The sequence below is a fragment of the Hetaerina americana genome, unplaced genomic scaffold (genome assembly GCF_022747635.1).
Source record: "Hetaerina americana unplaced genomic scaffold, ioHetAmer1.1.p SCAF_161, whole genome shotgun sequence".
In the NCBI taxonomy this organism is placed as follows: Eukaryota; Metazoa; Arthropoda; class Insecta; order Odonata; family Calopterygidae; genus Hetaerina; species Hetaerina americana.
Window position 1 is genome coordinate 144,018 of NW_027286721.1, and position 27,078 is coordinate 171,095.

General features: G+C 37.7%; 1 protein-coding gene across 1 annotated transcript in view; it reads left to right on the forward strand.

Annotated features, from left to right (window-relative positions):
* Positions 1–17,221, forward strand: part of BI-1 (Bax Inhibitor-1) — a 30,233-nt gene extending 13,012 nt beyond the window's left edge. The window contains exons 3-5 of the mRNA XM_071584186.1: positions 280–506; positions 3,531–3,701; positions 15,138–17,221. Coding sequence (XP_071440287.1) covers positions 280–506; positions 3,531–3,701; positions 15,138–15,170 — 431 coding nt within the window. The 3' untranslated portion in view covers positions 15,171–17,221. The remainder of the gene's footprint in view (positions 1–279; positions 507–3,530; positions 3,702–15,137) is intronic.
* The last annotated feature ends 9,857 nt before the right edge of the window (positions 17,222–27,078 follow it).

Consider the following 27,078-nt stretch of genomic DNA (forward strand, 5'->3'; position numbering starts at 1 on the left):
TTTGCTGTAAAATTAATTGCTTCTTATGGAATGGGAAATAATGGTTAATTAAAGTTGACGTGTTTGTGGGAATTAGCCATGAATATTTTTACCCTTCCTCTGAAACATTCCCTGCCACACACCTCTCCGTTGGATCGCCGGAGATTCATGTAGTTGTAGACTTTTGTAGTAAGTAACGTGTATTTTCAGCGTGACATTGTCTGCATCCCATGTAATACTCGTGTGTTGTTTGAAAGCGATTACACCCACGGTACTACTTGCTAACGTTTTGTTTTGCAGGAATCAGCCTTGGCCCGCTCCTGGACCTCGTCATCCACATCAACCCGAGCATAATAGTGACAGCACTCATTGGCACAGCCGTTCTATTTGCATCTCTATCAGCGGCTGCGCTCTATGCCCGCCGCGGTTCGTACCTATTCCTCGGCGGGATCCTGACCTCTGTCCTGTCTACAATGTTGCTCCTGTCGGTCATGAACATATTCTTCAGCTCCATGCTCGTCCACCAGGTGAGTTGAGTCTGTTTGGCCCTCTTCCAAGTCCCGCCGCCAACCGCGGCACTGTGCCCTGGTGCTAATAATAGTCTGTGAAGACATACCGTGTGTGACGGCATGGTAGATGTAATTTTGGTTCAGAAGGTCACACACGAGGGAAAAGGATGGGTCTCGTGTCAAAATGAAATGTTTTTTAGCCGTCTGGAGTTAGATGTAAAAGGAACTTGAATGTTTATGGTCGTTTTTTGCCGAAATTATAATCTGTTGAAGTTTATTTAATTCAACGTGCTTAGAGATGCAAACTGCAGGAAAAGTGTAAATTATGACATTGTGTAAAAACATGTCTCCTCTTGCGTAGGAGTAATGGAACATTGCGTGGGGCATGATAGATGTGTTGTAGATTGCGGTAAAGCCTAAATTTTGACGTTGCAAATGCAGGCTTTTGAATTCACGAGTTACCCAGAATCCATTCGATATGGAATCCTATCTGGGAGAGCAATTGTATCCAGTTCTATTGCTATAGCACACTGTGCCATTTTATAGTTTAATATATCTTGTTATTACTTCATTTTCCTATTTGATTCCTTATCATTTAATTGTTCATTGCCACGTGTTCAGTGTCGAAGATTAATTGATAGCTTTATGGCCTAAATGTTTCTGATTTGTATTACAAATGCATTAAGGTTTGCAGAGACAAGTTATCGTTAGAACAAAGTGTTATTTATATCAGGCAGCAATACTCTGTGGTATAAATGTTATGTTCATGTTCATTGAAAGTAATTGTATGGAGTTATTGTGAAACACTTGATGTATTAATATAATTAAAAGCAATTAACATTAAGAGTTTCAAGTTGTCTATTTTTAATCTAGGTAACTGCTTTAGAGTGTGGAATTTGTTTGGTCATGTATTGAACGAGGGCGGTTTAATAAGTACACGTGTTAGAAATGAAGAAACCATTTTTTCAAAAACATTTTTTTTTATTTTTCAACGTAGTCCCCTTTATTAAGAAGATGCACTTCTCCCAACGTTCTGGCCATTTATTTAACCCCTATGAAAAATAGGATTTGTCGAACTCTCTCTCCAAAATACGACTCTGTCTCTCGGAGATAACTTCCGAGTTAAAGCTGAATTCTTTTCCCGCGAGCCATTTCTTCATGTTAGGGAATAAGAAAAGGTCACAGGCAGCCAGATCGGGAGAATACGGGGGGGTGCGGCAGCAATTCATAACGTAGTTCATCCAGTTTGGCAGCGACAACTCCGGGATCAGCTTGTTGTCCACCGTGAGCAATCGCGGCACCCATCGGGCCGACAATTTTCTCATTTTGCCAACTTATCATGTAATAAAATATTAATTGCCGTTCCGGTCGACACACCTCCCACGGCCTCTGCTACTTCATGCACTTTCGTTCGTCGATCAGCGAGAATCATGGCATTGGACTTTTAGAATGATTTCCTCGGTATAACCACGTCTGGCGTCCTGGTCGCTCCTCATCAAAAACAGATGTTCGCCCACGTTTAAATTCATTGAACCAATATCTAACCGTGGTCATAGATGGAGAAGTGTCCCCATCCAACAGCATCCAACTTTGCTTTCATCTCCTCGCATTTCATTCCCATCCAAAACAAAACAAAAGTAGTGAATCACCAAACGTTACTGCTCTCTTTATCCATCTTAGCATAAAATCACAAAAAAATGTCTTACACTCGAATGGCTGCCATAATCCAAACTAACCTTTTAAAATCAGTCTGAAATTAGTTTCACAGTTGTTGATAGATGGCAGCACACGGTGATAGCATAAACTTCTCTCAGGAAAACGCCCTTTGTCGTCAAACACGGGTAGTTATTGGACAAAAACACAGAGCAAGATTGGGCCAAGAGTACATTAACCCTCTTAGTGCGGTGGGGATTCCAGGGGTACTTAGTGAGAAGTACGAAGGGTAATTTAAGAAAATGTATCACCTTAGGAAAAAAAGACATTATGAAGTTATTTGTTTACATATCCATATGCAGTTTTTTTTATTTTGAAATATAATATTATAGTTAATAATTATGTAATACATTTACATCATCTGAAAAAATTAAATGTAATTATTACAGTATCATAAATTTGAAGAATATTTTTTTAGCTATAATATTCCGATTTTTCAGACACAATACTAATACTTTAAAAAAATATTTTTCGATAAAACTAAGACTTTTAGATATAATGAAGAATCAAAAAGACATGTAGAAGATATTATAAATAAATAAAGAAAAACCAGTGAGTTACAAATTTTTTTGTCAGCCTCTGCATAGTTCGATTTTGTTGAAAAGGCTGATCTCACCCGAGTCAAAAATTGTGACTCTTCCCCTTTCCTTGAGACTGCGGTAATGTGCTTACAATCTAAAGGCAGAGTAAAACAAAGTTCTAACTCACAGAGAACTGCTGACAATGTAATCCAATTCACAGGGCGCAAATGATTGGATAGGATGGACGGCAAGAGAAACCAAAATGATTTCAAAGCAGTGCTCTCATTTCCATCGTCTCAACAAAGTCTGAATAAGCAGTTATATATCAACACCACCACACCATAACACATTCAAGAGATCACAGATGAACACAGATTAATTAGTGTCCTTTCCGTGGCTTTTCAGAGTGGAAAGACCACTCAGAAAAAAAAACGAGCAGACAATTAGGCTGAGCTTCCCGACAAGTACAAAACTGAACCTAAAATTATAGCAAGAATAATACTTTTTGAAAAGCATTTAAAATTGCTAATAAAAAAATTAAAATAATAGTTACATAATTCTATGGAATGTAACCTATCGATAGCACAAAAACCATTAAATTATTAAAGAGAAAACCATAAGTTACAGCGATTTAAACAATAGCCTACGCAAGAGCCGATATATCGCCCCGCCGCACTTTTCGCAAGGGATACGAAAGCCGATATATATCGGCCCGTCGCACTAAGAGGGTTAAAGTATAATTCTTTAAGTTATTACCATTTGTTGAAGTTTTCAATTGAGTCAATGGTGTCTTTTTTCTTTTTTTCAGCTGAACCTGTGGGTGGGCTTTGCCGTGATGAGTGCATTTGTACTCTATGACACGCAGTTGATCATTGAGAAGAAGAGAATGGGCGATTCAGACTACATAGCGCACTCTATGGACCTCTTCATTGACCTCATTGGGATCTTCCGGCGATTGCTCATCATTCTCACCCAGAAGGTAAGTCCCAAAGTCAACCAAACACTTCCATACACTCCCTAACTGTCCCATGCCAACATTATTCCTCGATGAGTGAACAAACTATTCATATTTCCACAGAAATATTGGTAACATACAATGCGTTTCAGTTCAGCGAACAATCTTCAAGTACAAGAGAAGATTCAAATTGTGATACATCACATTTATACCTGTTTGAGGAAGGGGGGAAGAAAATATTGAGGAGTAATGTAGGCGGGGATAAAGAGGCTATTGGAAGCAAATAGCAAATGAAAGACAGAGGCAATTTTATAGCAGATTGTAAATATGATATTATTATGAGTTAATCTACTGGTTAAGGAAGACTGGATGGACACAGCTGCTAAATAAATCTTTTCTGACTCCTAACAAAACACAAAATCCAGCAACCTACTCTACGTCAGTTCCCTCTTCATCTATGAGTACTTCCTTCCTCCCTTCATCCCGTCCAACATCCCTATCCCCTGTTCCTTCCCTTTCCTCATTTGCCTAACATTGCCTCCATAGTAATATCTCCCAACAAACCCCTCTCTTCGCCCACCATACCAAGTACTTCCTCGTTTGTTTTCTTCTCTGTCCATTTCACCTTCTCCATTCTTCTCCACACTCCCACATATCTACAATAGCCTCCAGTCTACGTCTATCCTCCTGCTTCAATGACCACGTTTCAATAGCCACATACATAACTACGCTCCATATCAAAGCTTCCCAACAAGTCTTTTCTTGACATCCTTACTCAACGTCCCTCTCATCTTAACTCCCTCCTCCTTGTCTGTGAAAGCCTCTTTGCCTAATTGTGCAATTCTTCTCCTTACGTCCCTACTACTTTGATACCGTGTTGGTCCAAAACACTTCCCAGATACGTATTAAACTGTTCTACCTGCTCTAGTTCTTGCCCTCCTATTTTAATGTTAAGCTTAGCCTTTTTCTTTCTGGAAAATCGCATAACCTTTGTTTTATTAATATTGATTCTCATCCCATACCTGTCGCACTGAATTTCCAAATCACTCAGCAATGCTTGCAGCCCCTTGGCTGCCTGACATTAACTAAAGCCTGGTCATTCAATCAAACCTAACTGATTTTAAATGAATTCCCCGCCCACTTTCATTCCTACCTCCAGTTCTCCTTCCCATAATGCCTCTCTTTAATCATTTCCTGTACTCTATCTTCATGTGGAGGTCAGAAACTTAGCAGACAGCCTTGGGAGTTTATGTCTGGATATATATTTTTCATTTCCTATTAAATTTGTATCATTCCTCCTTTGCTACTGCATTCCACCATCTCAAACACAGAATTTAACGTGATTGAATCTCATATTTTGTGTTTCCAATATTATTATCGAGATATATATTGTGGTAGGTGAGCATGAAATGATCGTTGAAGAGTATGATAGTATTTTTCACAATACAGGGTTGCACCCAAAAGTGGTAGGACTGATTTTTTTAAAAGAATTTTATTGACGATAAACTTACATCGACTTAATAATCTTCAAAGTGTGCTCCTTGAGCTGCTACACACTTAGTATAACGTTGCTCCCATTCCCCGTACGCCCGCTGGAAATTTTCTTTGGGGATGCCGTTGATGACCCTCGTCGAAGCCTCTTGAACGGCCTTTATCGAGTCAAAACGTCGTCCCTTGAGCTGTCTTTTCATCATCATCAGATTCATTTTGTTTTTCGACGCGTACAAAAAACTTGCTTCACTAAAAACGGTGTCCTCACTCAACGACAGCACGCAGGCGACTGAGGTTGGTGTCGGTCTGTTGCTAAGAGTCCCCTCCACCTTACCCTGCCAGGCAGACCCCCCTCCACTGCTCCGTTCGTGCCAGAGAAGATCAGTCCTACCACTTTTGGGTGCGACCCTGTATGTCGTGGTATTTCTGGACTGGGTGTGTCAATACCAGGATATATGTGGTATGTGCCATAAAGATGTGTACTGGTGCAATCTGGTATGCAAACCATAGCCCATACTAACGGCTCTAGTTGCCTGCTGAGACCCAATGTGGAGCCATCTCTGCTTGTAAGGTCGTTAAAGAGGGGACTCTCATTCCTACCTCCAGTTCTTCTTCCCATAATGTGCCTCTCTTTAATCATTTCCTCCCAATGTACATTGGACAGCACAGGCAATAACGGACAGCGGACATTGAGAAAGTAGGTGAGACACACAGAAGGACAGATGCTTAGGTCTTAATGGAATTGCACAATTCTCAGTTTAACCCAAGAAACTAAGAGGTCTCTCCAATTATTATTATTATTATTATTATTACTTTTTATTTGCCCAGAGATCACAATACAAAAATACCAGGTGGGTGGAGTATGTACATGATATAAGACACGTCAAAGAGGAACAAAGATACAGGCTCAGTTAAGATATAAATAAAAGAAAAGATACTCATAGTTACATAAGTGTTTGGTACAAACCCATGAGCATTGGCTGTAGCATGCACGTGCAATATTAAATTCAGAAAAATCATTGATTACCAACATGAATCACACCATGACCATTGCTGGAAACTAAAAGTATGAACTTACTGGTTGGGAATATTGTTGAGATGTTCGTCAACCGAGTAAAACATATTGCGGTGCAGATATCTTTTTAATTCATGCCAGAATGCAGTAGTTCCCTTTAGTATCCTTGATACTTTTGGGTAGTTTGTTATATAATCTGATATCCATTTCATTGAGTCCTAATTTCAATGCTTTAGTTCTCATATTCCCACGATGGAAGTCATTCCTGCCTCTGGTGTAATGATGATGATAGGCAGAGTTAAGAGAATAGTTGCCGATGTTATTTTTTATGTATAGAATTAAAAACATAATGTAGATGCACGGGAGTGATAGCAAGTTTAATTCACGGGAAATAGGCCTTGATGGAGCATAGTGAGGTTTCCCGGTGATGATTCTAATAGCTTTCTTTTGCATTTTAAAGTTGGTTTGAGAAATAGCAGCTGATACCCATAATATTAGACTGTAGGTTATATTTGAATTAATTTCCCCATAGTACAAATTGAATATTATTATTATTAAGGTAATCTACCGGTTAAGGTAGGTTTTTGGATGGACACAACTACCAAACAATTATTTTATTACTCCCAACAAAACACAAAATCCATCATCCTACTCTATATCAGGTCCCTCTTCATCTCTGAGTACTTTCTTCCTCCCTTCATCCCGTCCAACATCCCTATCCTGTTCCTTCCCTTTCCTCTTTTGCCCAACATTCTACCCTCTATCACAGTCTTCAACATCCCACTGTCGGTCAACACCCCCTTCATCCACTTTTCCTGCCTCCATAGGATTGCTCCCAACAAACCCCTCTCTTCGCCCACCATACCAAGTACTTCCTCACTTGTTTTCCTTCTTTCGGTCCATTTCACCTTCTCCATTCTTCTCCACACACCCACATTATATCTACAATAGCCTCCAATCTACGTCTATCCTCCTGCTTCAATGACCACGTTTCCGCACCGTACATAGCTACGCTCCATATCAAAGTTTTTACGAGTCTTTTCTTAACATCCTTACTCAACGTCCCCGTCATCAACTCCCTCCTCCTTGTGAAAGCCTCTTTGCCTGAGTAGTACAGTTTTACTTGTAGTTTCATACAGGTGTCTTAATAAGTAGCAAGTTGAACTGAGCTTGTGTTGAAGGGCTTTTACATGAGTATCCCAAGTAATATTTGCACATAGAGTAATACCTAGAAATTTGCATTCTGTCACATGCTCAATTGATTGATTGGTCATTGATTTTTACCAGCAGATCATCTGACACGTTCTAATATCGTGTAAAGTATACTATTTCACTTTTATTTACATTTAAGTCTTGAAGGTTGTCTGTACACCACTTGTTTATTGCAAGTGTGACAGATTTTTCCACTAGGCTGGGATATGTTCGTGTTGATATTATTACATTAGTGTCGTCAGTGTGTACAACACTGATATTATTCCATCATTATTTGGTAAGCAGTTAGGTAGGTCATTGATGTAAATCAGAATTAATATGCGAACTGGAGCCCTTAGAAGTTTATTTTGCAATATTTAGTCCAAATCAATGATATTCTCCCCTTCAGAGTACTCTCCTTTGATTGCTATGTACGTATTCCATCTTCTATCTTTCCCGCTCTTCAAAGCACCCTTTGGAAGTCCGTTTTGGCTGTACTGTTTGTTACTTTCCTCGTTGTTTCTTTGCTTTGTAGTGTCTTCCACATCTTCCCAGTGATGTCCCCTCGTCACAGTTTTCATTTTATGGGAATGGGAAATAGTTGCAAAGGAGTGGGATCTATAAGAGGAAGAAGGGTGATCAATGGAGATTGAGTTTTTGACCAGAAACAATGGCAAACAATGTTCTGAATGTCCCAGTGTATTGTGTTGTGGTGTGAAAGATCAATCCATTATGTTCGGTTTAAATATTAGCCTGTGTGTGCCCTGTTGATTTTTCTTTACATTCAGTTCATCTGCTATCATTCGTACAGTTTATTACGATGAAAGGGAAGGAGGGCAAGGGGCCATTGCGCTCACGATCAATGTTGTATCAATGTCAAACACAGGAGGTGGAGAGAAGATCTCAAAAAAGGCCTTGCGTCCTAATCCGTCTTGGCGTCTTGTCAGCTATCTCTAAGACCCTTAATCCTCTTAAAAAGGGATGTTTTCTTCAGAGCATAATCAATGTAAACGGCTCTCAGTGCAGAAATTTCCTTTGATAGTGTTTTGGACCAACACGGTATCAAAGTAGTAGGGACGTAAGGAGAAGAATTGCACTAGGCAAAGAGGCTTTCAGGCAAGGAGGAGAGAGTTAAGATGAGAGGGACGTTGAGTAAGGATGTTAAGAAAAGACTCGTTAGGAAACTTTGATATAGAGCGTAGTTATGTATGTGGCTATGGAAACGTGCTCATTGAAGCAGGAGGATAGACGTAGACTGGAGGCTATTGTAGATATAATGTGGGTGTGTGGAGAAGAATGGAGAAGGTGAAATGGACCGAAAGAAGGAAAACAAGTGAGGAAGTACTTGGTATGGTGGGCGAAGAGAGGGGTTTGTTGGGAGATATTACTAAGGAGGAGGCAGGAAAAGTGGATGAAGGGGACATTGATCGGCATTAGTGGGGTGTTGAAGACTGTAATAGAGGGGAGAGTGTTAATATCAATCGAGGAAAGGGAAGGAACAGGGGATAGGGCTGTCTTGGACGGGATGAAGGAAGTACTCGGAGATGAAGAGGGACCTGATGTACAGTAATATACATATATGGTCAATATAATATATATAAGTGGTCTTTGAAGCAGGAGGATAGACGTAGACTGGAGGCTATTGTAGATATGTGGGCGTGGAGAAGAATGGAGAAGGTGAAATGGACAGAGAAGAAAACAAACGAGGAAGTACTTGGTATGGTGGGCGAAGAGAGGGGAGAGTTGGGAGATATTACTGTGGAGGAGGCAGGAAGATAGGATGAAGGGAGTATTGACCGGCAGTGGGGTGTTGAAGACTGTAATAGAGGGGAGAATGTTAGGCAAACGAGGAAAGGGAAGGAACAGGTAATAGGGATGTCTCGGATAGGGTTTTATGAAGGGAGGAAGAAAGTACTCAGAGATGAAGAGGGACCTGATGTAGAGTAGGATGCTGGATTTTGTGTTTTGTTAGGAGTAATAAAATATTTGTTTGGTAGTTGTGTCCATCCAAAAACCTACCTTAACCGGTAGATTACCTTAAAAAAAAACTGTTACCACTGCACTTCACCATTAAAACTTAATATGTTCATTTGTTGTCCCATTATTTCATAAATTTCCATTTATTCAACGACAAACAGTATTAAAACAACCGTATGCTCACAGCTTGACCATCCTCCTAGCACAAGTTGGATCTCAAGCTCCTAGCATAGCTAGTGGGTGGGGTTATAGTCTGTGAAATGGTCGCCAGATGCACCAGTTAAAATATTAATTAGGCAGACCACATATTGTGTTATCAGGCAGCTCATGTCGTAGACGAAAGGACAATGCTCTCCCTTCCCTACCACCAGACAATGTACGGTGTGGGAAAATAGACAATTGTTCTCTTTGCTCTTTGACTTCCCAATGCACTCGTCACAGTAATGGCACTCCTTCCTGATTGGAGTTGTTTTTTCCGATTGCAAGGCAGTGTTGTACTTCTCATAGACGCTACTAGAAAGCGATACCTTAATGAGTATCCGTCTAGTACGAGGGTCGGCTGAAAACTAATGCACTCGTGCTTGTAGACTAAACAAACAAAATGACCTTCAGAAGGGGAAAGAGAGGGCAATGTTACTTCCATATGCCAAGTTGTAGCAGGTGGAAGTAACATTCTCCTTAAAGTAGATCAATTCAAAAGTTATTTCCATTAGGGTTGCTGAAACCTAATGCACTCATGCTTGTAGACTAAACAAACAAAATGACCTTCAGAAGGGGAAAGAGAGGGCAATGTTACTTCCATATGCCAAGTTGTGGCAGGTGGAAGTAACATTCTCCTTAAAGTAGATCAATTCAAAAGTTATTTCCATTAGGGTTGCTGAAACCTAATGCACTCATGCTTGTAGACTAAACAAACAAAATGACCTTCAGAAGGGGAAAGAGAGGGCAATGTTACTTCCATATGCCAAGTTGTGGCAGGTGGAAGTAACATTCTCCTTAAAGTAGATCAATTCAATAGTTATTCCCATTAGGGTTGCTGAAAACTAATGCACACATGCTTGTAGACTATGCATACAAAATGACCTTAAGAAGCACTCCTGGTCTGGTGGCATGTGGAAGTAACATTCCCCCTCTACACCCATGCTTAGGTTTGTGGTTGTTACATTCAACTAGTGTAGTATTTTGAGAAGGGGATGAAGTATGGAGACGTATTCTAGTGTTGTGTGCTATATATGTCAACATTTAAGCGAGTTTAAACAGCGTGAGTATTAAAAAGTCACTCCTACTGAGATTCAATCGTATTTTAACCCTCTTAGTGCGGCGGGACGATATATATCAGCTTTAGTATCCATTGCAAAAAGTGCGGTAGGCCGATATATCGGCTCTTGCGTAGGCTATTGTTCGAATCATTGTAACTTATGGTTTTTTCTTTAATAATTTACGGTTTTTGTGCTATCGATAGGTTGAATTCCATAGAATTACGTAACTAATTTTTTAATTTTTTATTTGCAATTTTAAATGCTTTTCTAAAAGTATTATTCTTACTATAATTTTCGTTCAGTTTTGTACATGTCGGGAAGCTCAGCCTAATTGGCTACTCGTTTTTTTTCTGAGTGGTCTTTCCACTATGAAAAGCCATTGAAAGGCTACTAATTAATCTGTTTTCATCTGTAATCTCTTGAATGTGTTGTGGTGTCGTGGTGTTGATATATAACTGCTTATTCAGACTTTGTTGAGACGATGGAAATGAGAGCACTGCTTTGTAATCATTTTGGTTTCTCTTGCCACAGTCCATCCTATCCAATCATTTGCGCCCTGTGTACTGGAACACATTGTCAGCAGTTCTCTGTGAGTTAGAACTTTGGTTTTTTCCTTCCTTTAGATTGTAAGCACATTGCCGCAGTCTCAAGGAAAGGGGAAGAGTCCCAATTTGACTCAAGTGAGATCAGCCTTTTCAACAAAATCGTACTATGCAGAGGCTGACAAAAAAATTTGCAATTCACTGGTTTTTCTTTATTTATTTATAATATTTTCTACATGTCTTTTTGATTCTTTATTATATTTAAATATCGTAGTTTTATTGAAAAATGTTTTAAAAAAATATTAGTATTGTGTCTAAAAATCGAAATATTATTGCTAAAAAATATTCTTCAATTTTATAACACTGTAATAATTACATTTATTTTTCAGATGATGTAAATGTATTACATCATTATTAACTACAATATTATATTTCAAAATAAAAAAACTGCACATGGATATCTAAGCAAATAACTTCATAACGTTTTTTTTTCCTAAGGTGATACATTTTCTTAAATTACCCTTTGCACTTCTCACTAAGTACCCCTGAAATCCCTGCTGCACTTAAGAGGGTTAAAAGCATATTATTAAAGGTGACAAGGCTGTTGATAGGTTTACTTTAAATCAATAGGTAATAAAATTTCCTGCTTGCGAGCCTACAAATGCGATAATTTCTCGATGAAACATGAGCAGCGGACTTCCGATCACTGCAAGAGATGATAAACATCGCAAAATTCATCAAAGATTTGATTCAAAACGACCGGCGAATCACTTGTCGAAAGCATATCGTAATCCATATTAGAATATCCAAGGTACGTGGGTGGACTCCGTTATTGAGCAATTGGGATACCGTAAAATCTGTTCACAATGTGTACCATACCGGTTTGAATTTGGACCGATTCCACAACCTCTCCTAAGTCCCCCGTTCCTGTGCCTCGCAATATCTATTTGTTTCCTCACAACTCAATAGACATCTCAAAGGGTAATCATTTCACCTCGGACGATGAGGGAAAGGTGCAGTTGTAAATTCCTCGATTCGAGAAAGGTTGACATAGCACACTAGAACACGTCTCCATACTTCCACATCTCTACACACTGGATGAATACAGGGTTCGTCCAGAAAATAAGTGTACTGAGCTCAGGAAAAAAAATGTATTACACTTTTACATATCTTAAGCTAATATTCCTCAAAATAGGACCCTTGTGAGTCGATACACTTGTTCCAGCGGCGTTCCCATTCCTGGAACGCTCCCGCGAAGGCATCATCGGGAACCTCTCGAAGACACGTCGTCACGGCCTCTTTGACGGCGTCCAAAGTCCCGTATCGCGTTCCTTTCAAACTCCTCTTTATCTTCGGGAACAGAAAGAAGTCCGGTGGTGCCAAGTCCATTTTTGCAGTGATCCGCAAGTTGTGTCGTGATTTCCAAACGATTGAGTCTTTGATCATCGCTGAGCACTTTCGGCACCAACTTTGCACAAATTTTTCGCATCTGTAATTGGTGCCTAATAATCTCGTGCACTATTGTTTTTGGCACATTACACTGCTCTGCTATCATCCGAACACTTAGACGACGATCAGAGTTCAGTACATCGCGAACGTTTCGCACATTTTCGTCGGTGAGTGTCGTTGATGGGCGTCCAGGCCGTGGTTCGTCGTCGACCTCTTCTCTGCCCTCCACGAACATCTTGTGCCACCGAAAGATCATGTTTCTGCACATGGCTGACTCCCCGTAAGCCTGGTTAATCATACCGACAGTTTCGGTAGACGATTTCCCAAGCTTTACCGCAAATTTGATGGAATAACGCTGCTCCAAAAACTTCGGCATCGCGTTCCGTGACGTGGGTCGAGCGTGGAGGTTCGCGTTAACAGAGCTCCTCACTACACCACAGCTCAGAGCCGACTGCCTTTTTCAGCGTCGCTTGCCAACATACCCCCCTCCAATCGCAGCCCGTCAGAGCGGTGCTGGGCGCGCCTGGAGCGGCGGGAAGAAATCAGTAGTCAGTACACTTATTTTCCGGACGAACCCTGTATAACGAGGGGATTGGGTTTGGTGTGTTGGCTATCGTACTGGCTTCCCACCCAGAGCACCCGGGTTCAAATCCCAGTGGCGGTGTTGAATACTTTTCAGTGGTATCCCTACTTGAGTTGCTTTGTGGAGGGCACTTTGAGTGAGTACGGCATCCGTCGGATGGGATGTTAAACTGCTGTTCCCTTGGTGCCTTTCGTTATTAAGAGTAGGCTAATGCCGACACCGGGTTTCTCTCAACCCTTCACCCTTTCCCCATCCATTCCTAATGGTGCAAATGACCCCAGCTGTCGGTCACAGCCTCCCCCTACTGCTACTACTATGAATATAACGACCTCAAACCTACGGAGGGGTAAAAATCATTCGCCTTGACCGGGATTCGAACCCAGATCCCTCTCAATATCCGGTCGAGTGCTTTAGCCACTTAACCCTCTTAGTGCAGTGGGGATTCCAGGGTTACTTAGTGAGAAGTGCAAAGGGTAATTTAAGAAAATGTATCACCTTAGGGAAAAAAACATTATGAAGTTATTTGTTTTGATATCCATATGCAGTTTTTTTATTTTAAAATAAAATATTGTAGTTATTAATGATGTAATACATTTACATCATCTGAAAAATAAATGTAATTATTACAGTATTTTAAATTTGAAGAATATTTTTTTAGCAATAATATTTCGATTTTTAGACACAAAACTAATATTTTTTTAAAACATTTTTCAATAAAACTACGATATTTAAATATAATAAAGAATCAAAAAGACATGTAGAAAATATTATAAATAAATAAAGAAAAACCAGTGAATTGCAAATTTTTTTGTCAGCCTCTGCATAGTACGATTTTGTTGAAAAGGCTGATCTCACCCGAGTCAAAAATTGGGACTTTTCCCCTTTCCTTGAGACTGCGGCAATGTGCTTACAATCTAAAGGAAGGAAAAAACCAAAGTTCTAACTCACAGAGAACTGCTGACAATGTATTCCAATACACAGGGCGCAAATGATTGGATAGGATGGACGGCAAGAGAAACCAAAATGATTACAAAGCAGTGCTCTCATTTCCATCGTCTCAACAAAGTCTGAATAAGCAGCTATATATCAACACCACCACACTATAACACATTCAAGAGATTACAGATGAACACAGATTAATTAGTAGCCTTTCAATGGCTTTTCATAGTGGAAAGACCACTCAGAAAAAAAAACGAGCAGACAATTAGGCTGAGCTTCCCGACATGTACAAAACTGAACGAAAAATTATAGTAAGAATTATACTTTTTTAAAAGTATTTAAAATTGCTAATAAAAAATTTAAAAATTAGTTATGTAATTCTATGGAATGTAACCTATCGATAGCACAAAAACCATAAATTATTAAAGAAAAAACCATGAGTTACAGCAATTTAAACAATAGCCTACACAAGAGCCGATATATATATACACTAAGAGGGTTAAGCTACCGAGGCGTCCTCTTAAACTCTGAAATTTTGTACGGTATTTCGTCACAACATCTAGTTCCTTTTAAAAGCGCCCTAAATTTCAGAGATTAAGAGGACGCCTCGGTAGCTTAAGTGGCTAAAGTACTCGACCGGATATTGAGAGGGATCTGGGTTCGAATCCCGGTCAAGGCAAATGATTTTTACACTCTGAAATTGTTGCATTGAAATGCAAAATTAGCGGATGACTCCGTTAAAAGTTACTGTTGCAGGATCTCCATCGCAGTTTCTTTGAGAATTTGCGCAGGGGTGTTGAGGGGGAATGTTACCTCCCCGCGCCACCAGGAGTTCTTCTCCGGGTCATTTGGTTTGGTCTGTAATCATGAGGGCAATAGTTTTCAGTCTACCCACGTGGTTTACACGTAGAATGACCAGTCCTCAGAACATTGTACGGATCTTGTAACTTTGGTTTGTAATATTTGAATTCTCTGTTCCGATGTGTCAATTAATGTTTTCTTTCTGCGTTTCAGGAGGAACAGAATCAGCGCAAGAGAAAAGATTAGTCAGTGAGGTATGAATAGCAGCTGAAGAACTTATAAAAGTCTTCAAATCTTCCTTTGATCTGTCTAGATCAACAGGATTCAAATCCAAAATCCTTTGAAATTTTTCCTATCAAAATCTGAAACCAGTTAAATATGTGTAATAGTTTCTTATTATTGTTTTTATATCGACCTCGTGTTTGGGCGAATTGGTACGATATTGTAAATGGAAAATTCACCTTTGAAAGCCATCAGTCAAGTGGTGTGTGAGTATATATAGTTTTAATGTACGCTAACTTAAGGTTATATAAACAATTATAATTTCCGTCATTGGCTGGCTGTAGTTATGGTTTCCGGTGGAGATAAAAAAAAGATATCTTTTTCCGTGGATTGTGGACAAAATTATTATTATTATTATTATTATTGTTTCTAGTTTGTATGTTGAAATGGGTAATTACTGTTTAATTTTTTTTAAAAACACAAGAAAGGATATGGTGTACATTGATATATGCATGGTTTTATAAATGTCTCTCATACTTGGGAGTGGTGAATATATATATATATATATATATATATATATATATATATATATATATATATATATATATATATATATATATATAAATATATGAGAATTGAAGAGATGCATCACTTGGGAATAGTCGAAACTTTGTTAAAGAATATGCCGTTTACTTATGTCATCCCTCCGTTGATTTCTGCCTTGTTAATTAGTCATACTCGTGACCAGAATTAATTTTTGTTGTCCAAGACGTTACCTGCCCTGGTTTCAAAGCTTTTATATTATGTCTTGCGGGGTTCTGCGCAAATGCCATTACTTAAACCCCCCTTGGCCTAAGTTTTGCGCACCACTGCCCTAGGTGATTGAGTATGTTATGGTTTTAAAGTAGATATGCATTTGCTAAATGCATCTGTTTATATTTTAACATACTGCCCTGATCATTGGTATTCCCCCGGGATAAATAAATTCTTCCCAGTGTGTTTGGACTTCTCACAGATTAATTTCGTTCCAAACAGGATTTTATTGACTGCTGATTGCTGGGGAGACTTATAAGTTTCTGATTGTACGATCCAATCACGTTAAGACTCTTTAATTATGGTGAAAATTAGTATGAAAATGATTCATGAAGAATAATTATCTATATAGGCGGCTTATTTTTTAATTTTTTGGTTAAGTTTTTGTTCCAAATCGCAACTGGGATATTTTGTTTTATAAAAATTGCATTGGGTCAATGCCGGGCTGTATATTCAGTTGTAAATTGTTTGTGTGTGTGTGGTTTAAATCTTTAGAAGGAGTTGTTTGCGATAATCCGTGGCATAATTGATGGTTTCCTGGTTTGTGGAATTGATGCATATTTTTTTAAATTGAAATAAATGGTAAGTTTGTGACTTCGCAGAAGATTTAATTGCGATACAACCCTGGTTTCGATGTTCGACGTAGCTTAAGATTCCGAAGAGACTATGGGTGATGCTGTAATGGTAAATTTTGATGGGATCATGCGATAATTGCATTTCAATGCGATGATATCAGTGTGTGTGTAAGATGCTGAAGTTTGAAACAGAGGTCGTATTGTAATAAAATATGTGTGGGATCACAAAGTTAGTATTTTTTTTTACCATTTTCATTAATTCGTGGCGTGTTTTAAGAGATTAATTTGTGGTTAAAAATAACGTTGTATCGATGAAATACGGTTTGTGGCTTGGTTGAATTTGCACATTAATGTTTCGACTGTTGGTCTTGCGGAAAATCAATCAATTTTTGATTGGAATGGAATGGTTTAAGGGACTCTTGCATATGTTTAATGTCACCTTTTTAAATAAACAAAAACTCAAACACTAGTCTTATTAAAAGGATAAACTTTTTTTCTCTTTTTTAAAAGAGTTAATCTCTTCTGAAAAAAGAAAATCAATATGATGATGATGAGAAAACCAATCTTTTTACTATCGAATGTCGACGGGGAGGTTTTTTTTTTTGCCAAGATTCTTGTGTTTACTATGTGTATTCAGATATGAAAAGATAAAAGTTGTATTGGGAAAAATATGTATAAAAAAAATAATTTACGTGGAAGAAAAAAAGTCTATGTATCCTAATAATGTGAGAATTAATTTAGCCCTTTGGGGAATTGTAAAGTTAGGTATTTGAAAAGTTGATGGAAAATAGATTTATCAGTGTCACTTTTTTGCTGAGGTGTTTGGTGGTTAGTGGAGAAAAATTGAAAAAAAAAACACGGGAGGTGTCTTGCTTTCGTTTCTTTCCGCTAGGTAATCGGCCATCAAGGTTGATGCTTTTGAAGGTATTTCAGTCAAAGAGGACTCTTGAAGCTTGCCAGAAAAGATATTATCCCTAAAAGCCTTTGTTGGGCATTTGAAATCAATCCTGGGTTCACGCTTTAGTTTGAAAAGTATGGAATATCAAAGTTTATTTGTGGTTCTTTGAGAAATTAGGAGGATTAAGAGGTTGTTTTAACGTTGAAAGGGAAGATATGAGATAAGATTCTGATAAATTCAGCACAAATGACGTTGAAAGAGTATTGAAAAATTGTTTATCCCTCTGGAAATGTTGTAAATTTCATTTAGGCTTGAAGGAGTTGAAACTTTTTCATGACTGGTTGTTCATATTGGTGTGTTCAGGCACACTATTTATCCGTAGGTGTGCTGATCTGTTAAACAGTTCCGTTCTGAGCTATCCATTGGTCAGTTCTGCTATGTTCATTCATTCATTCACTATTGTTCTGTTCATCAATTCAGTTCTGAGCTGTTCATCGATTCAGTTCTGATCTGTTCATCAGTTCAGTACTGTTCTGTTTAACAGTTCAGTTCTGAGCTGTTCATTGGTCAGTTCTGATCTGTTCATCAGTTCAGTTTCGATCTGCTCATTCATTCAAAACTGATCTTTTAATCAGTTCAGTTCTGAGCTGTTCATCAGTTCAGTTCTGATCTGTTCATCAGTTCAGTTCTGCTCTTTTCATTCATTTCTGAGCTGTTCATCAGTTCAGTTCTTAGCTGTTCATTGGTCAGTTCTGAGCTGTTCATTGGTCGGTTCTGAGCTGTTCATCAGTTCAGTTCTGATCTGTTCATCAGTTCAGTTCTGCTCTTTTCATTCATTTCTGAGCTGTTCATCAGTTCAGTTCTTAGCTGTTCATTGGTCAGTTCTGAGCTGTTCATTGGTCGGTTCTGAGCTGTTCATCAGTTCAGTTCTGATCTGTTCATCAGTTCAGTTCTGCTCTTTTCATTCATTTCTGAGCTGTTCATCAGTTCAGTTCTTAGCTGTTCATTGGTCAGTTCTGAGCTGTTCATTGGTCGGTTCTGAGCTGTTCATCAGTTCAGTTCTGAGCTGTTCATCAGTTCAGTTCTGATCTGTTCATTATTCATCTCTGTTCTGATCATCAGTTCAGTACTGAGATGTTCATCAGTTCACTTCTGAGCTGCTCATCAGTTCAGTTCTGAGCTGTTCATCAGTTTGGTACTGACCTGTTCATCATTTCAGTTATGAGCTGCTCATTCATTCAAAACTGATCTGTTCCTCAGTATAGTTCTGAGCTGATCATAGGTCAGTACTGATCTGATAATTCAGTACTGATCAGTTCAGTTCTGAGCTGTTCATTCATCCAATACTGAGCTGTTCATATGTTAAGTTCTGAACTGTTTATCAGTATGACATTTGATTCCGTGAAAGGTTTTTCCTGATTAGTTCACCTGTTTCATACAAAAGCCACCGCTTGAATTATTTGGAAATAATTTCTGTCAGTCCACATTCAGTGTTAGGTGCCTCGGGATAAACACTGAAGGACATCTTGGCGTGTAGTATTCACGACGTTTAATGCATTTCAAGGTTAAATAAGTATTGAATTCTTAGTTTTCATACTCGACCAGTGTTTTGCAACTCTCTGAAAATGTTCCGAAACGAGAATAGTCCTCATTTTATCTTTTGAAAAATGTTTTTGTGTTGCGAAATAAGAAACAGATTACTGGAAAAAGTGGACACCTCCCAGTATTTAAATGTTTGCTGTGGACTTAACGATATTTTTGAAAAGAAAACATATATTATACAAAAGTATATACGTAATAAACAAATTTTGTGTACACTGTTTTAAGTAAGTTTGGGTGAGTCATGTCAGATTTAACGGAGATTTCAGTATTAAAAGCAAGCGAAGGGAAGTTGTTTTCGTATTGTGTGGTTGGACTTTGGCTCATGAAACGTCACACGTGAATTTCGTGAATTTTGCGTATGAAATGTGATTGGTTTAGGTCGATTTAAGGTTACAATTTTGAAGAAATCAAAAGGTCAATCAAAACTTATGTGGAAGAAAAAAACAGCAGCAGAATTATTCAATTCTCGGAACTTGGACGGGAAAAAGAAACTAGATTTTCGGTCGTATTGTTGAAATATGTCGAAGAAACAGACTTAAACCCATTGACGGTAAGTCTGGAATTAATACTCTTTTTATTTCAAGTGCCAACCTATTTAAACCTGGTGGAAATTTATAAAAATGCCAAGAGTTCTTTTCAAGTGATCGGGTTTTTTTTTTTTCAAGTATAAATTTTAATAAAATTTAATATTAATATTCAAAAGGCCAATTTTTTAAAAATATGTATTTTCTTTCAAAAGTTCACAGTAGTTGATTAAATGATATGTTGAATAGTTTTCAGATTTAACTTGTGAAAGCGATTTACAATTCAAAATTCACTTTGTATTTCAAGAAAAATCGGCATATATATATATATATATATATATATATATATATATATGTATGTATACATGTGTATATATATATGTATGTATACATGTGTATATATATATATATGTATGTATACATGTGTATATATATATATATGTATGTATACATGTGTATATATATATATATGTATGTATACATGTGTATATATATGTATGTATGTATACATGTATATATTAATATGTATCTATACATGTATATATTAATATGTATGTAATCATGTATATATATATGTATGTATACATGTATATATATATGTATGTATACATGTATATATATATATGTATATATATATATGTATATATATACATATACATATATATATATATATATATACATATATATATATATATATATATATATATATATGTATATATATATATATGTATATATATATATGTATGTATATATATATATGTATATATATATATGTATGTATATATATATGTATATATATATATGTATGTATATATATATATGTATATATATATATGTATGTATATATATATATATATATATATATATATATATATATATATATGTATATATATATATGTATGTATATATATGTATATATATATATGTATGTATATATATATATATGTATGTATATATATATATGTATGTATATATATATATGTATGTATATATATATATGTATATATATATATATATATGTATATATATATATATATATATATATGTATATATATATATATATGTATATATATACATATATATATACATATATATATATATATATATATATGTATATTTTATTTATATATATATATTTACATGAAAAAACATATATTATAATTATTATTTATAATTCAAAATTCACCTAATATTTCAATTTAATTCTATAATTTGAAGAAAAACCATTTAGTAGGTCAGAGTTGAACTGATTTGCTGATAAAATAAACTGTTAATCAGTTCTCTGTATGCCTGAGCTGAACTCAACCAAACGGTTCATCAGTCTCCTCTGGTGAAAATAGGCACTGAAGTACATTCTATTAAAAAACACCGTGGTTTGAAGGGTGACTGGAATACTCAGCAGGCCTTTCAGCTCTCAAACAGTCAATCTACCGCCAATTCAATCTGGTGAAGTATTTCGAGTCAAGTCTGGGTCTCTGTTTCTTAGACAACTTCTTCCTTTGGATCATCAAAATAGATGCAGAGATGTCAAAGTGACCTCAAACAGCCGTAATAATCAATGCTATTGGGTTTAAGAGATTAAGTGACTCCGTTAAATGTGAGAAAACGGAGGTCGATTGGTTTTATTTCTGTCGTGTGACGTTGCCAACGCTTATAATCTCTGGACGGGGAGTTATGTTTGACGTCAAGACCTTGAAGGGGCTTTGAAAGCCAGGAGAGTCGATTTGTGTTGGATGAAGAGGGGATCTTTTGTGAAGTTAGTTCTTAGGCATTTGTTCTCTCACAACTTGGACGGATTTTCAAATGAGACTGTATGTTTTTTTGTTAATGCAAATATAAAAGTTTTGAAGAAAAACAAATTGTTTCATTGTTTATTTCTACTGTACGGCTGTATCGGTCTCCTAATTGAAGAATTGAAACAGCTGAAACAACCTTTCCTCTGGATCCTACCTTTGTATATTCCGATGACCCCTGGAGCTGTTCTGGCGGGAGTAACTCCTCCTCGTAGGGGTCACCCATGCCAGGCACAGGGGACATTTAGAAAGCAATGCAATTATTTTTTTAAGTAATTTACTGAATTGCTTTGCCCAGACACTTAAAAATCTTGTGTGTGTCGCGATAGTCCAAGAGGTAGAGCATTGGACTGCTGACCGGAGGGTCCTGGGTTCGATTCCCGGGCAAGGCACTCTGGGAACCTGCAGCTTCACCCAAGCTATGTGATTTTTCAGGTACCAGATCTTCCTGGGAAACCATAACCGGCACAGGGAAAGGAACTGGCCCCCCTTATTAATACCGTGCTTATGTGTGAAAGGCACATGCCATAAGTACTGGGTAGGAACTCTACCATCACCCACACCAAACTGACCTTCGGTTTGATTACCGTGTTTATGATGTATATATATATATATGTATATATATACATATTTATATATATATACATATATATATATATATATATATATATATATATACCCTTTGGCGCCCTCCCGTGACAAATTTCCCAATATTTCCCCAACTTGCAACCACCCCCAATGTAAAACTGTCCTCTTATTCGGTCTACTCCCCTCTCCCTACATCCCCTCATTCCCCCCTCACCTCGTTCCCACGCTAATTGCCTCTCAAAAAATATTATTTATCTACATTGCACTTCCTTTTACATAGGTGAATGCATTACCCCCTTATCCATCCGAATGAATAATCACTGGTACTCCTGTTGCAATTCTGCCTCTCTCTCGTCTCTTCCTATCCCTTCACACGCCAATTCCCACAACCTTTCATTCGACCAGTGTTTTGCCCTCAGCATCCTAGAATCTATACCTGATTCAGCCACCAACATAGAGGTGAGAACTCGTGAATCCGCCTACATACTATCCTTCCGTTCTTTCAAAATTCCCACCCTTAACCGACATATTTAATTTTCCTCCCAGCATTCCGTCCATACCTCCCCTCCCCGCCCATACTTCTTTCCCCTCTCCAAAGCAACAACATATTTTCAGTCTCTCTTGAAGAAGGCCTCTGAGAGGGCCGAAAGCTCGAACAATTTAACATGTGAGTGTCCTTTTAAATGTTGCTATTCTATTCTATTTGTGTTATATTGTGTCAGCCCATTTATATATACATATATATATATATATATACACACATTTATCTATAAATATATAAATACATTTGTTTGTACATATATATATATGTATACATAATACATTGGACCGCAACAAACAATATAGAAACACAAAAAAAAAGATCACTCACACGTATTTTCTGGATCATTTCGATGGAATTCTGCTCCGTATTCATCGGAAGATAGAGAAGGAATTAATAGGAGCAGAATTCCGTCGAAATGATCAAGAAAATACGTGTGAGTGATCTTTTTTTTTGTGTTTCTATATTGTTTGTTGCGGTCCAATGTATTATGTATAGATAAAAATATATATGTATATATATGTGTGTATATATATATATATGTGTGTATATATATATATATATATATACATGTTTATATGTGTATTTTTATATATCCCTCCCCGGAATACGGTGCGCACAGGAAAAGTAGAATTTAAAAAATTGGCGAGTGACGTCACGAGGGGCGGAGAGTTCGCCGCAAACGGAACAGAAGGCACTCGAACTCTCGATGGGATTGAACACGGAGTACTCTAATACTCCGCTAGAGGCAGCACAAAAAGTACCCGTACATCACACCACCGTAAGTCAGCGCTAGCGGACTTCGGACTAACTACGTCGACACAACTTCGAATACGAATGTCAATTTGAATTTATATGGTTATTAGAATATTATTTTAAAGCACTTTCCATAATTATTAATGTCCAAATTATTGCATTAAAGCACGTTTTTACAACTTTCCATTACTCCTAAGAATATGGCTAAGAAATAGCTTCCATCTGTTAGCATTATGAATATGATGGGGAAATTCTTTATCCGCGTGAAATACGATTTTTTCGAAAATTGAAAAAACGACGTATTTCGCGAAATTATTGACCGGAACTAGACTTTAAGAAATAAAAGGAAACGATTTTTTAGTACAAAATATAACAAAAGTAAAAATCATCAAATCATGACCAAGGCGAGTGATTTTCACATATCACACAAAGTACCCCCTCCTCGGACTACAACCTTGACGTGGTGGAAGGGCTTGTGCGTTCCGATGACCCCTAGAGCTGTGCTGGCGGGAGTAATAATTATTGCTCCTGGTAGGGTCACCCATGCCAGATAGGTCGAAGGTCAGGAACCAGACGAAAGGTAGTCCACGCAGCGTCTGTTCCTCAGTGAGGCGGCTGCAATGGCGTCTGATCCCAGTGGGGCGGCCAGTAAGTGATTGTGTCACGTTAAAAACTATTATATTATTTATTTAAGAATTTATATCATTGCAATAAGGCAATTGTCCTGGTGGCAATGGTCACTCTTACAATGCAGATACGTACATACACAAGAAGAACAAATATGGGACATAATGCTCTTATATACAAAGACTCTTAAAGAATAAGAAACCCCACTTTACCATCACACAAGGGATGGGTTCTCACGCACTCTTCAATTTGAAATACTATTCAAAATCCCACACCATTAACACATCATTCACTTTTGAAATAAAACTTCTTCATGCCGTCCACATCACGTACAGAACAATATTTATAACGAGTACAATTGTGTAATAATCACTGATCAATGAAGTTTTACCACCAAATGGCTGCTTTACACTTATTCTCAAAACCTCCTAGAATTGGATGTAAAGGGCTCAAGAAATCATCCGGAGGCAGCTGGTTCCACTCAAACAATAGTCCTGTTTAAAATGAGTTTGTTGTTTTTTGCGTTCTTATTTTTGTTTCAAAACTGTGATCGTTATTTCCCTTAAAGTTTGGTTTTTCTATCTATTTCCTTAAATCTTCCCAAGCTTTGTCGTTTTTAATTGTAATCTATACATCGTGGAGGAAGGCAACGGGAAACCACCTCAAGGGTACTGAGGAAGGCAAGGGAAACACCTCAATTATTATTCCGAAGAACCTCATGATGTGCAATACCATAGAGACAATAAAAATCCTCGCAACTACGGGGCTCGGCCCAATCAGCTGTGTGTCATGCCCGGCAGCGGGGGAGGCAAGGCTTCCGCGGTCGTCATCCCACGAAACCCTTGCAAGGGAAAACCAGCAGCAGCAGGACAGAAGACACAGGAGAAGAAGACCACATTAGTTAGAACGGGAACGTGGAATGTTAGGACAATGATGAGGACAGGGAAATTGGAAAATGTTAAGCGAGACACGAAAAGGGGAAATATCGATATTTTAGGTCTATGCGAGGTGAGATGGAAAGATAGCGGGGATTACTGGAGTGATAAGTATAGAATAATATGCAGCGGTGGGTACGAGAGCCAACGAGGGGTTGCCACAGTATTAAATGAAGAGGTAGGGAGAAGCGTAATCAACATAGAACAGGTAATGGATATAATACTACTATTGGAGATAAGAGCAGAACCGACGAACTTGGTTATTATTCAGGTATACATGCCACCGAGCAACCATAAAGAAGAAGAGGTCGATAGGATTTACGATCAGTTAGAGGACATAATCGCGTGTGTTCCTGCGGGGAAACATTTGATAGTGATGGGGGATTGGAATGCGACGGTAGGCGAAGGAAGAGATGGTGATGAGGTCGGGAACTACGGTTTAGGCACAAGGAATGACCGCGGGGAGAAAGTAGTTGAGTTCTGCAGGAGACAGGGCTTAGTCATCACCAACACTTGGTTTAGACACCACAAAAGACGCAGGTATGCATGGAAAATGCCGGGTGACTCAGAAAGGTATCAGTTTGCTTATATTCTGGTTAGGCACCGATGATTTCGTTGAAGTAATACGGAAGTGTGGAATAAAATAAACTTGGACAGCAAAAAAAAACAATATAAGAACACACAAAAAGAACACTTGCACATTATTTCTTAATAATTTCGACGTAATTTAGCTCCGTCTTCTTTAGAAGAAGCAGTATTACTGACTCGATATCGACAAATATAAGTAAACCCAAGCGACCTCCCAGAAAACAATTGCAAGGTCAGAGATTAGACAACGGAAATGTCGTCATTTAAGAGGTGGATGAATGGTTTTTGAAGTGGCAATCTGCTTCGTTCTACGTTGACTGCCTTCCAAAGTTCGGAAAATTCATTGAGAAATGTTTTACAAATATGGATGGTAACTATTTAGATACGTCTTAAGAATAAACAAATAAATATGATGATTCCATCCAAATTAGGTTTTAGTTATTAAATTGAAATAACATTTATGCAATAACTCTTGATAAGTAACGGGCAAATTACGGAAGAATAGGTTAAGTTGATAAAATCTTCCAGATAATACTGGAGTAACTATATTATTTGATGTGGAAATTAACAGAAATAAATGGAAAATAACTTCGTAGCCTTCAGAATTTTTTATTGGAGGCGTTTAATAAAAATAATAAATTATATCCTGGTGTGTGGGCAACATATACGCTTATAAATACTGCGAATAGGCTATAAAACAGGATACGAATGCTAATTTGAAGATATTTATTGTTCCGTTTGGTAACATTTGCATGCATAGGCTAGGCAATAAATACGCGAATACGTGGTGCAATCTAGCGGCCATGACGCGGACTACTATAGCCCCGCCCACTAGGGCGGTGCTAGTTGCCTCCTGAGACCCAATGAGGAGTCGTCTTTGTGCTTCCGGCGGATCGTCGTGCTGTGCGTATGGTTTTACCAGTTATAAGTTAGTCCTTTTTACCTTTATTTTTATGCTGTTAGTCGTTGAATAAATGGAAATTGAGAACGAAATCAGGTAGCTACGAATCAACATATCAAGTTTTTTTAGTGAAGTGCGGTAGTAAAAGTTATATAAGAAATTAAATGGAAATGTATTGACAAATATTAAAATTGTGATAACTGGGGGCATGGTATATCACTTAGGCACAAGATAATGTGGAAGACACGATATAATAAATTCAGAAACAACACGAGAAAACTAATTAAAAGCCTAAACTGCTGCCTTAAAGGACTTCCAAGGAAGGTGCTTTATTAAACAGAATAAGCCAAAGATGGAATATATTAGAAGGTAAAGCCTACTACGAATTGAAATTAAATTTAAAATACTTCGCCTTTCCTCATAAACCACTTTTATTTCTACCTAGGCATCGTTATGGTATAACATCATCAGGTAAAAATACAAGTCAAACACAGTATATATAGTTCTGGACGGAGTGGAAGAGGAGGGAGGGAGGAAAGCAAGGATTGGTTGAGGTAGGAAGAGGGGGCGGAGGAGGAATGGTAACATTGGAAATTAGCTTAGGCTGGGAGAGGGAATTAATACATTGTTGAAACTATAAATTAAAAGAAATATACATTGTTGAAAAATACATTGTTGAGAGAGAGAGAGAAAAGAAATAATTATACAAATATTGTTGGAGAGAAAAAAAATTATATATTCATTTTCTTGGCGTCGATTAGTTGGCAGAGGAACGGGTATTGCGTACGCAC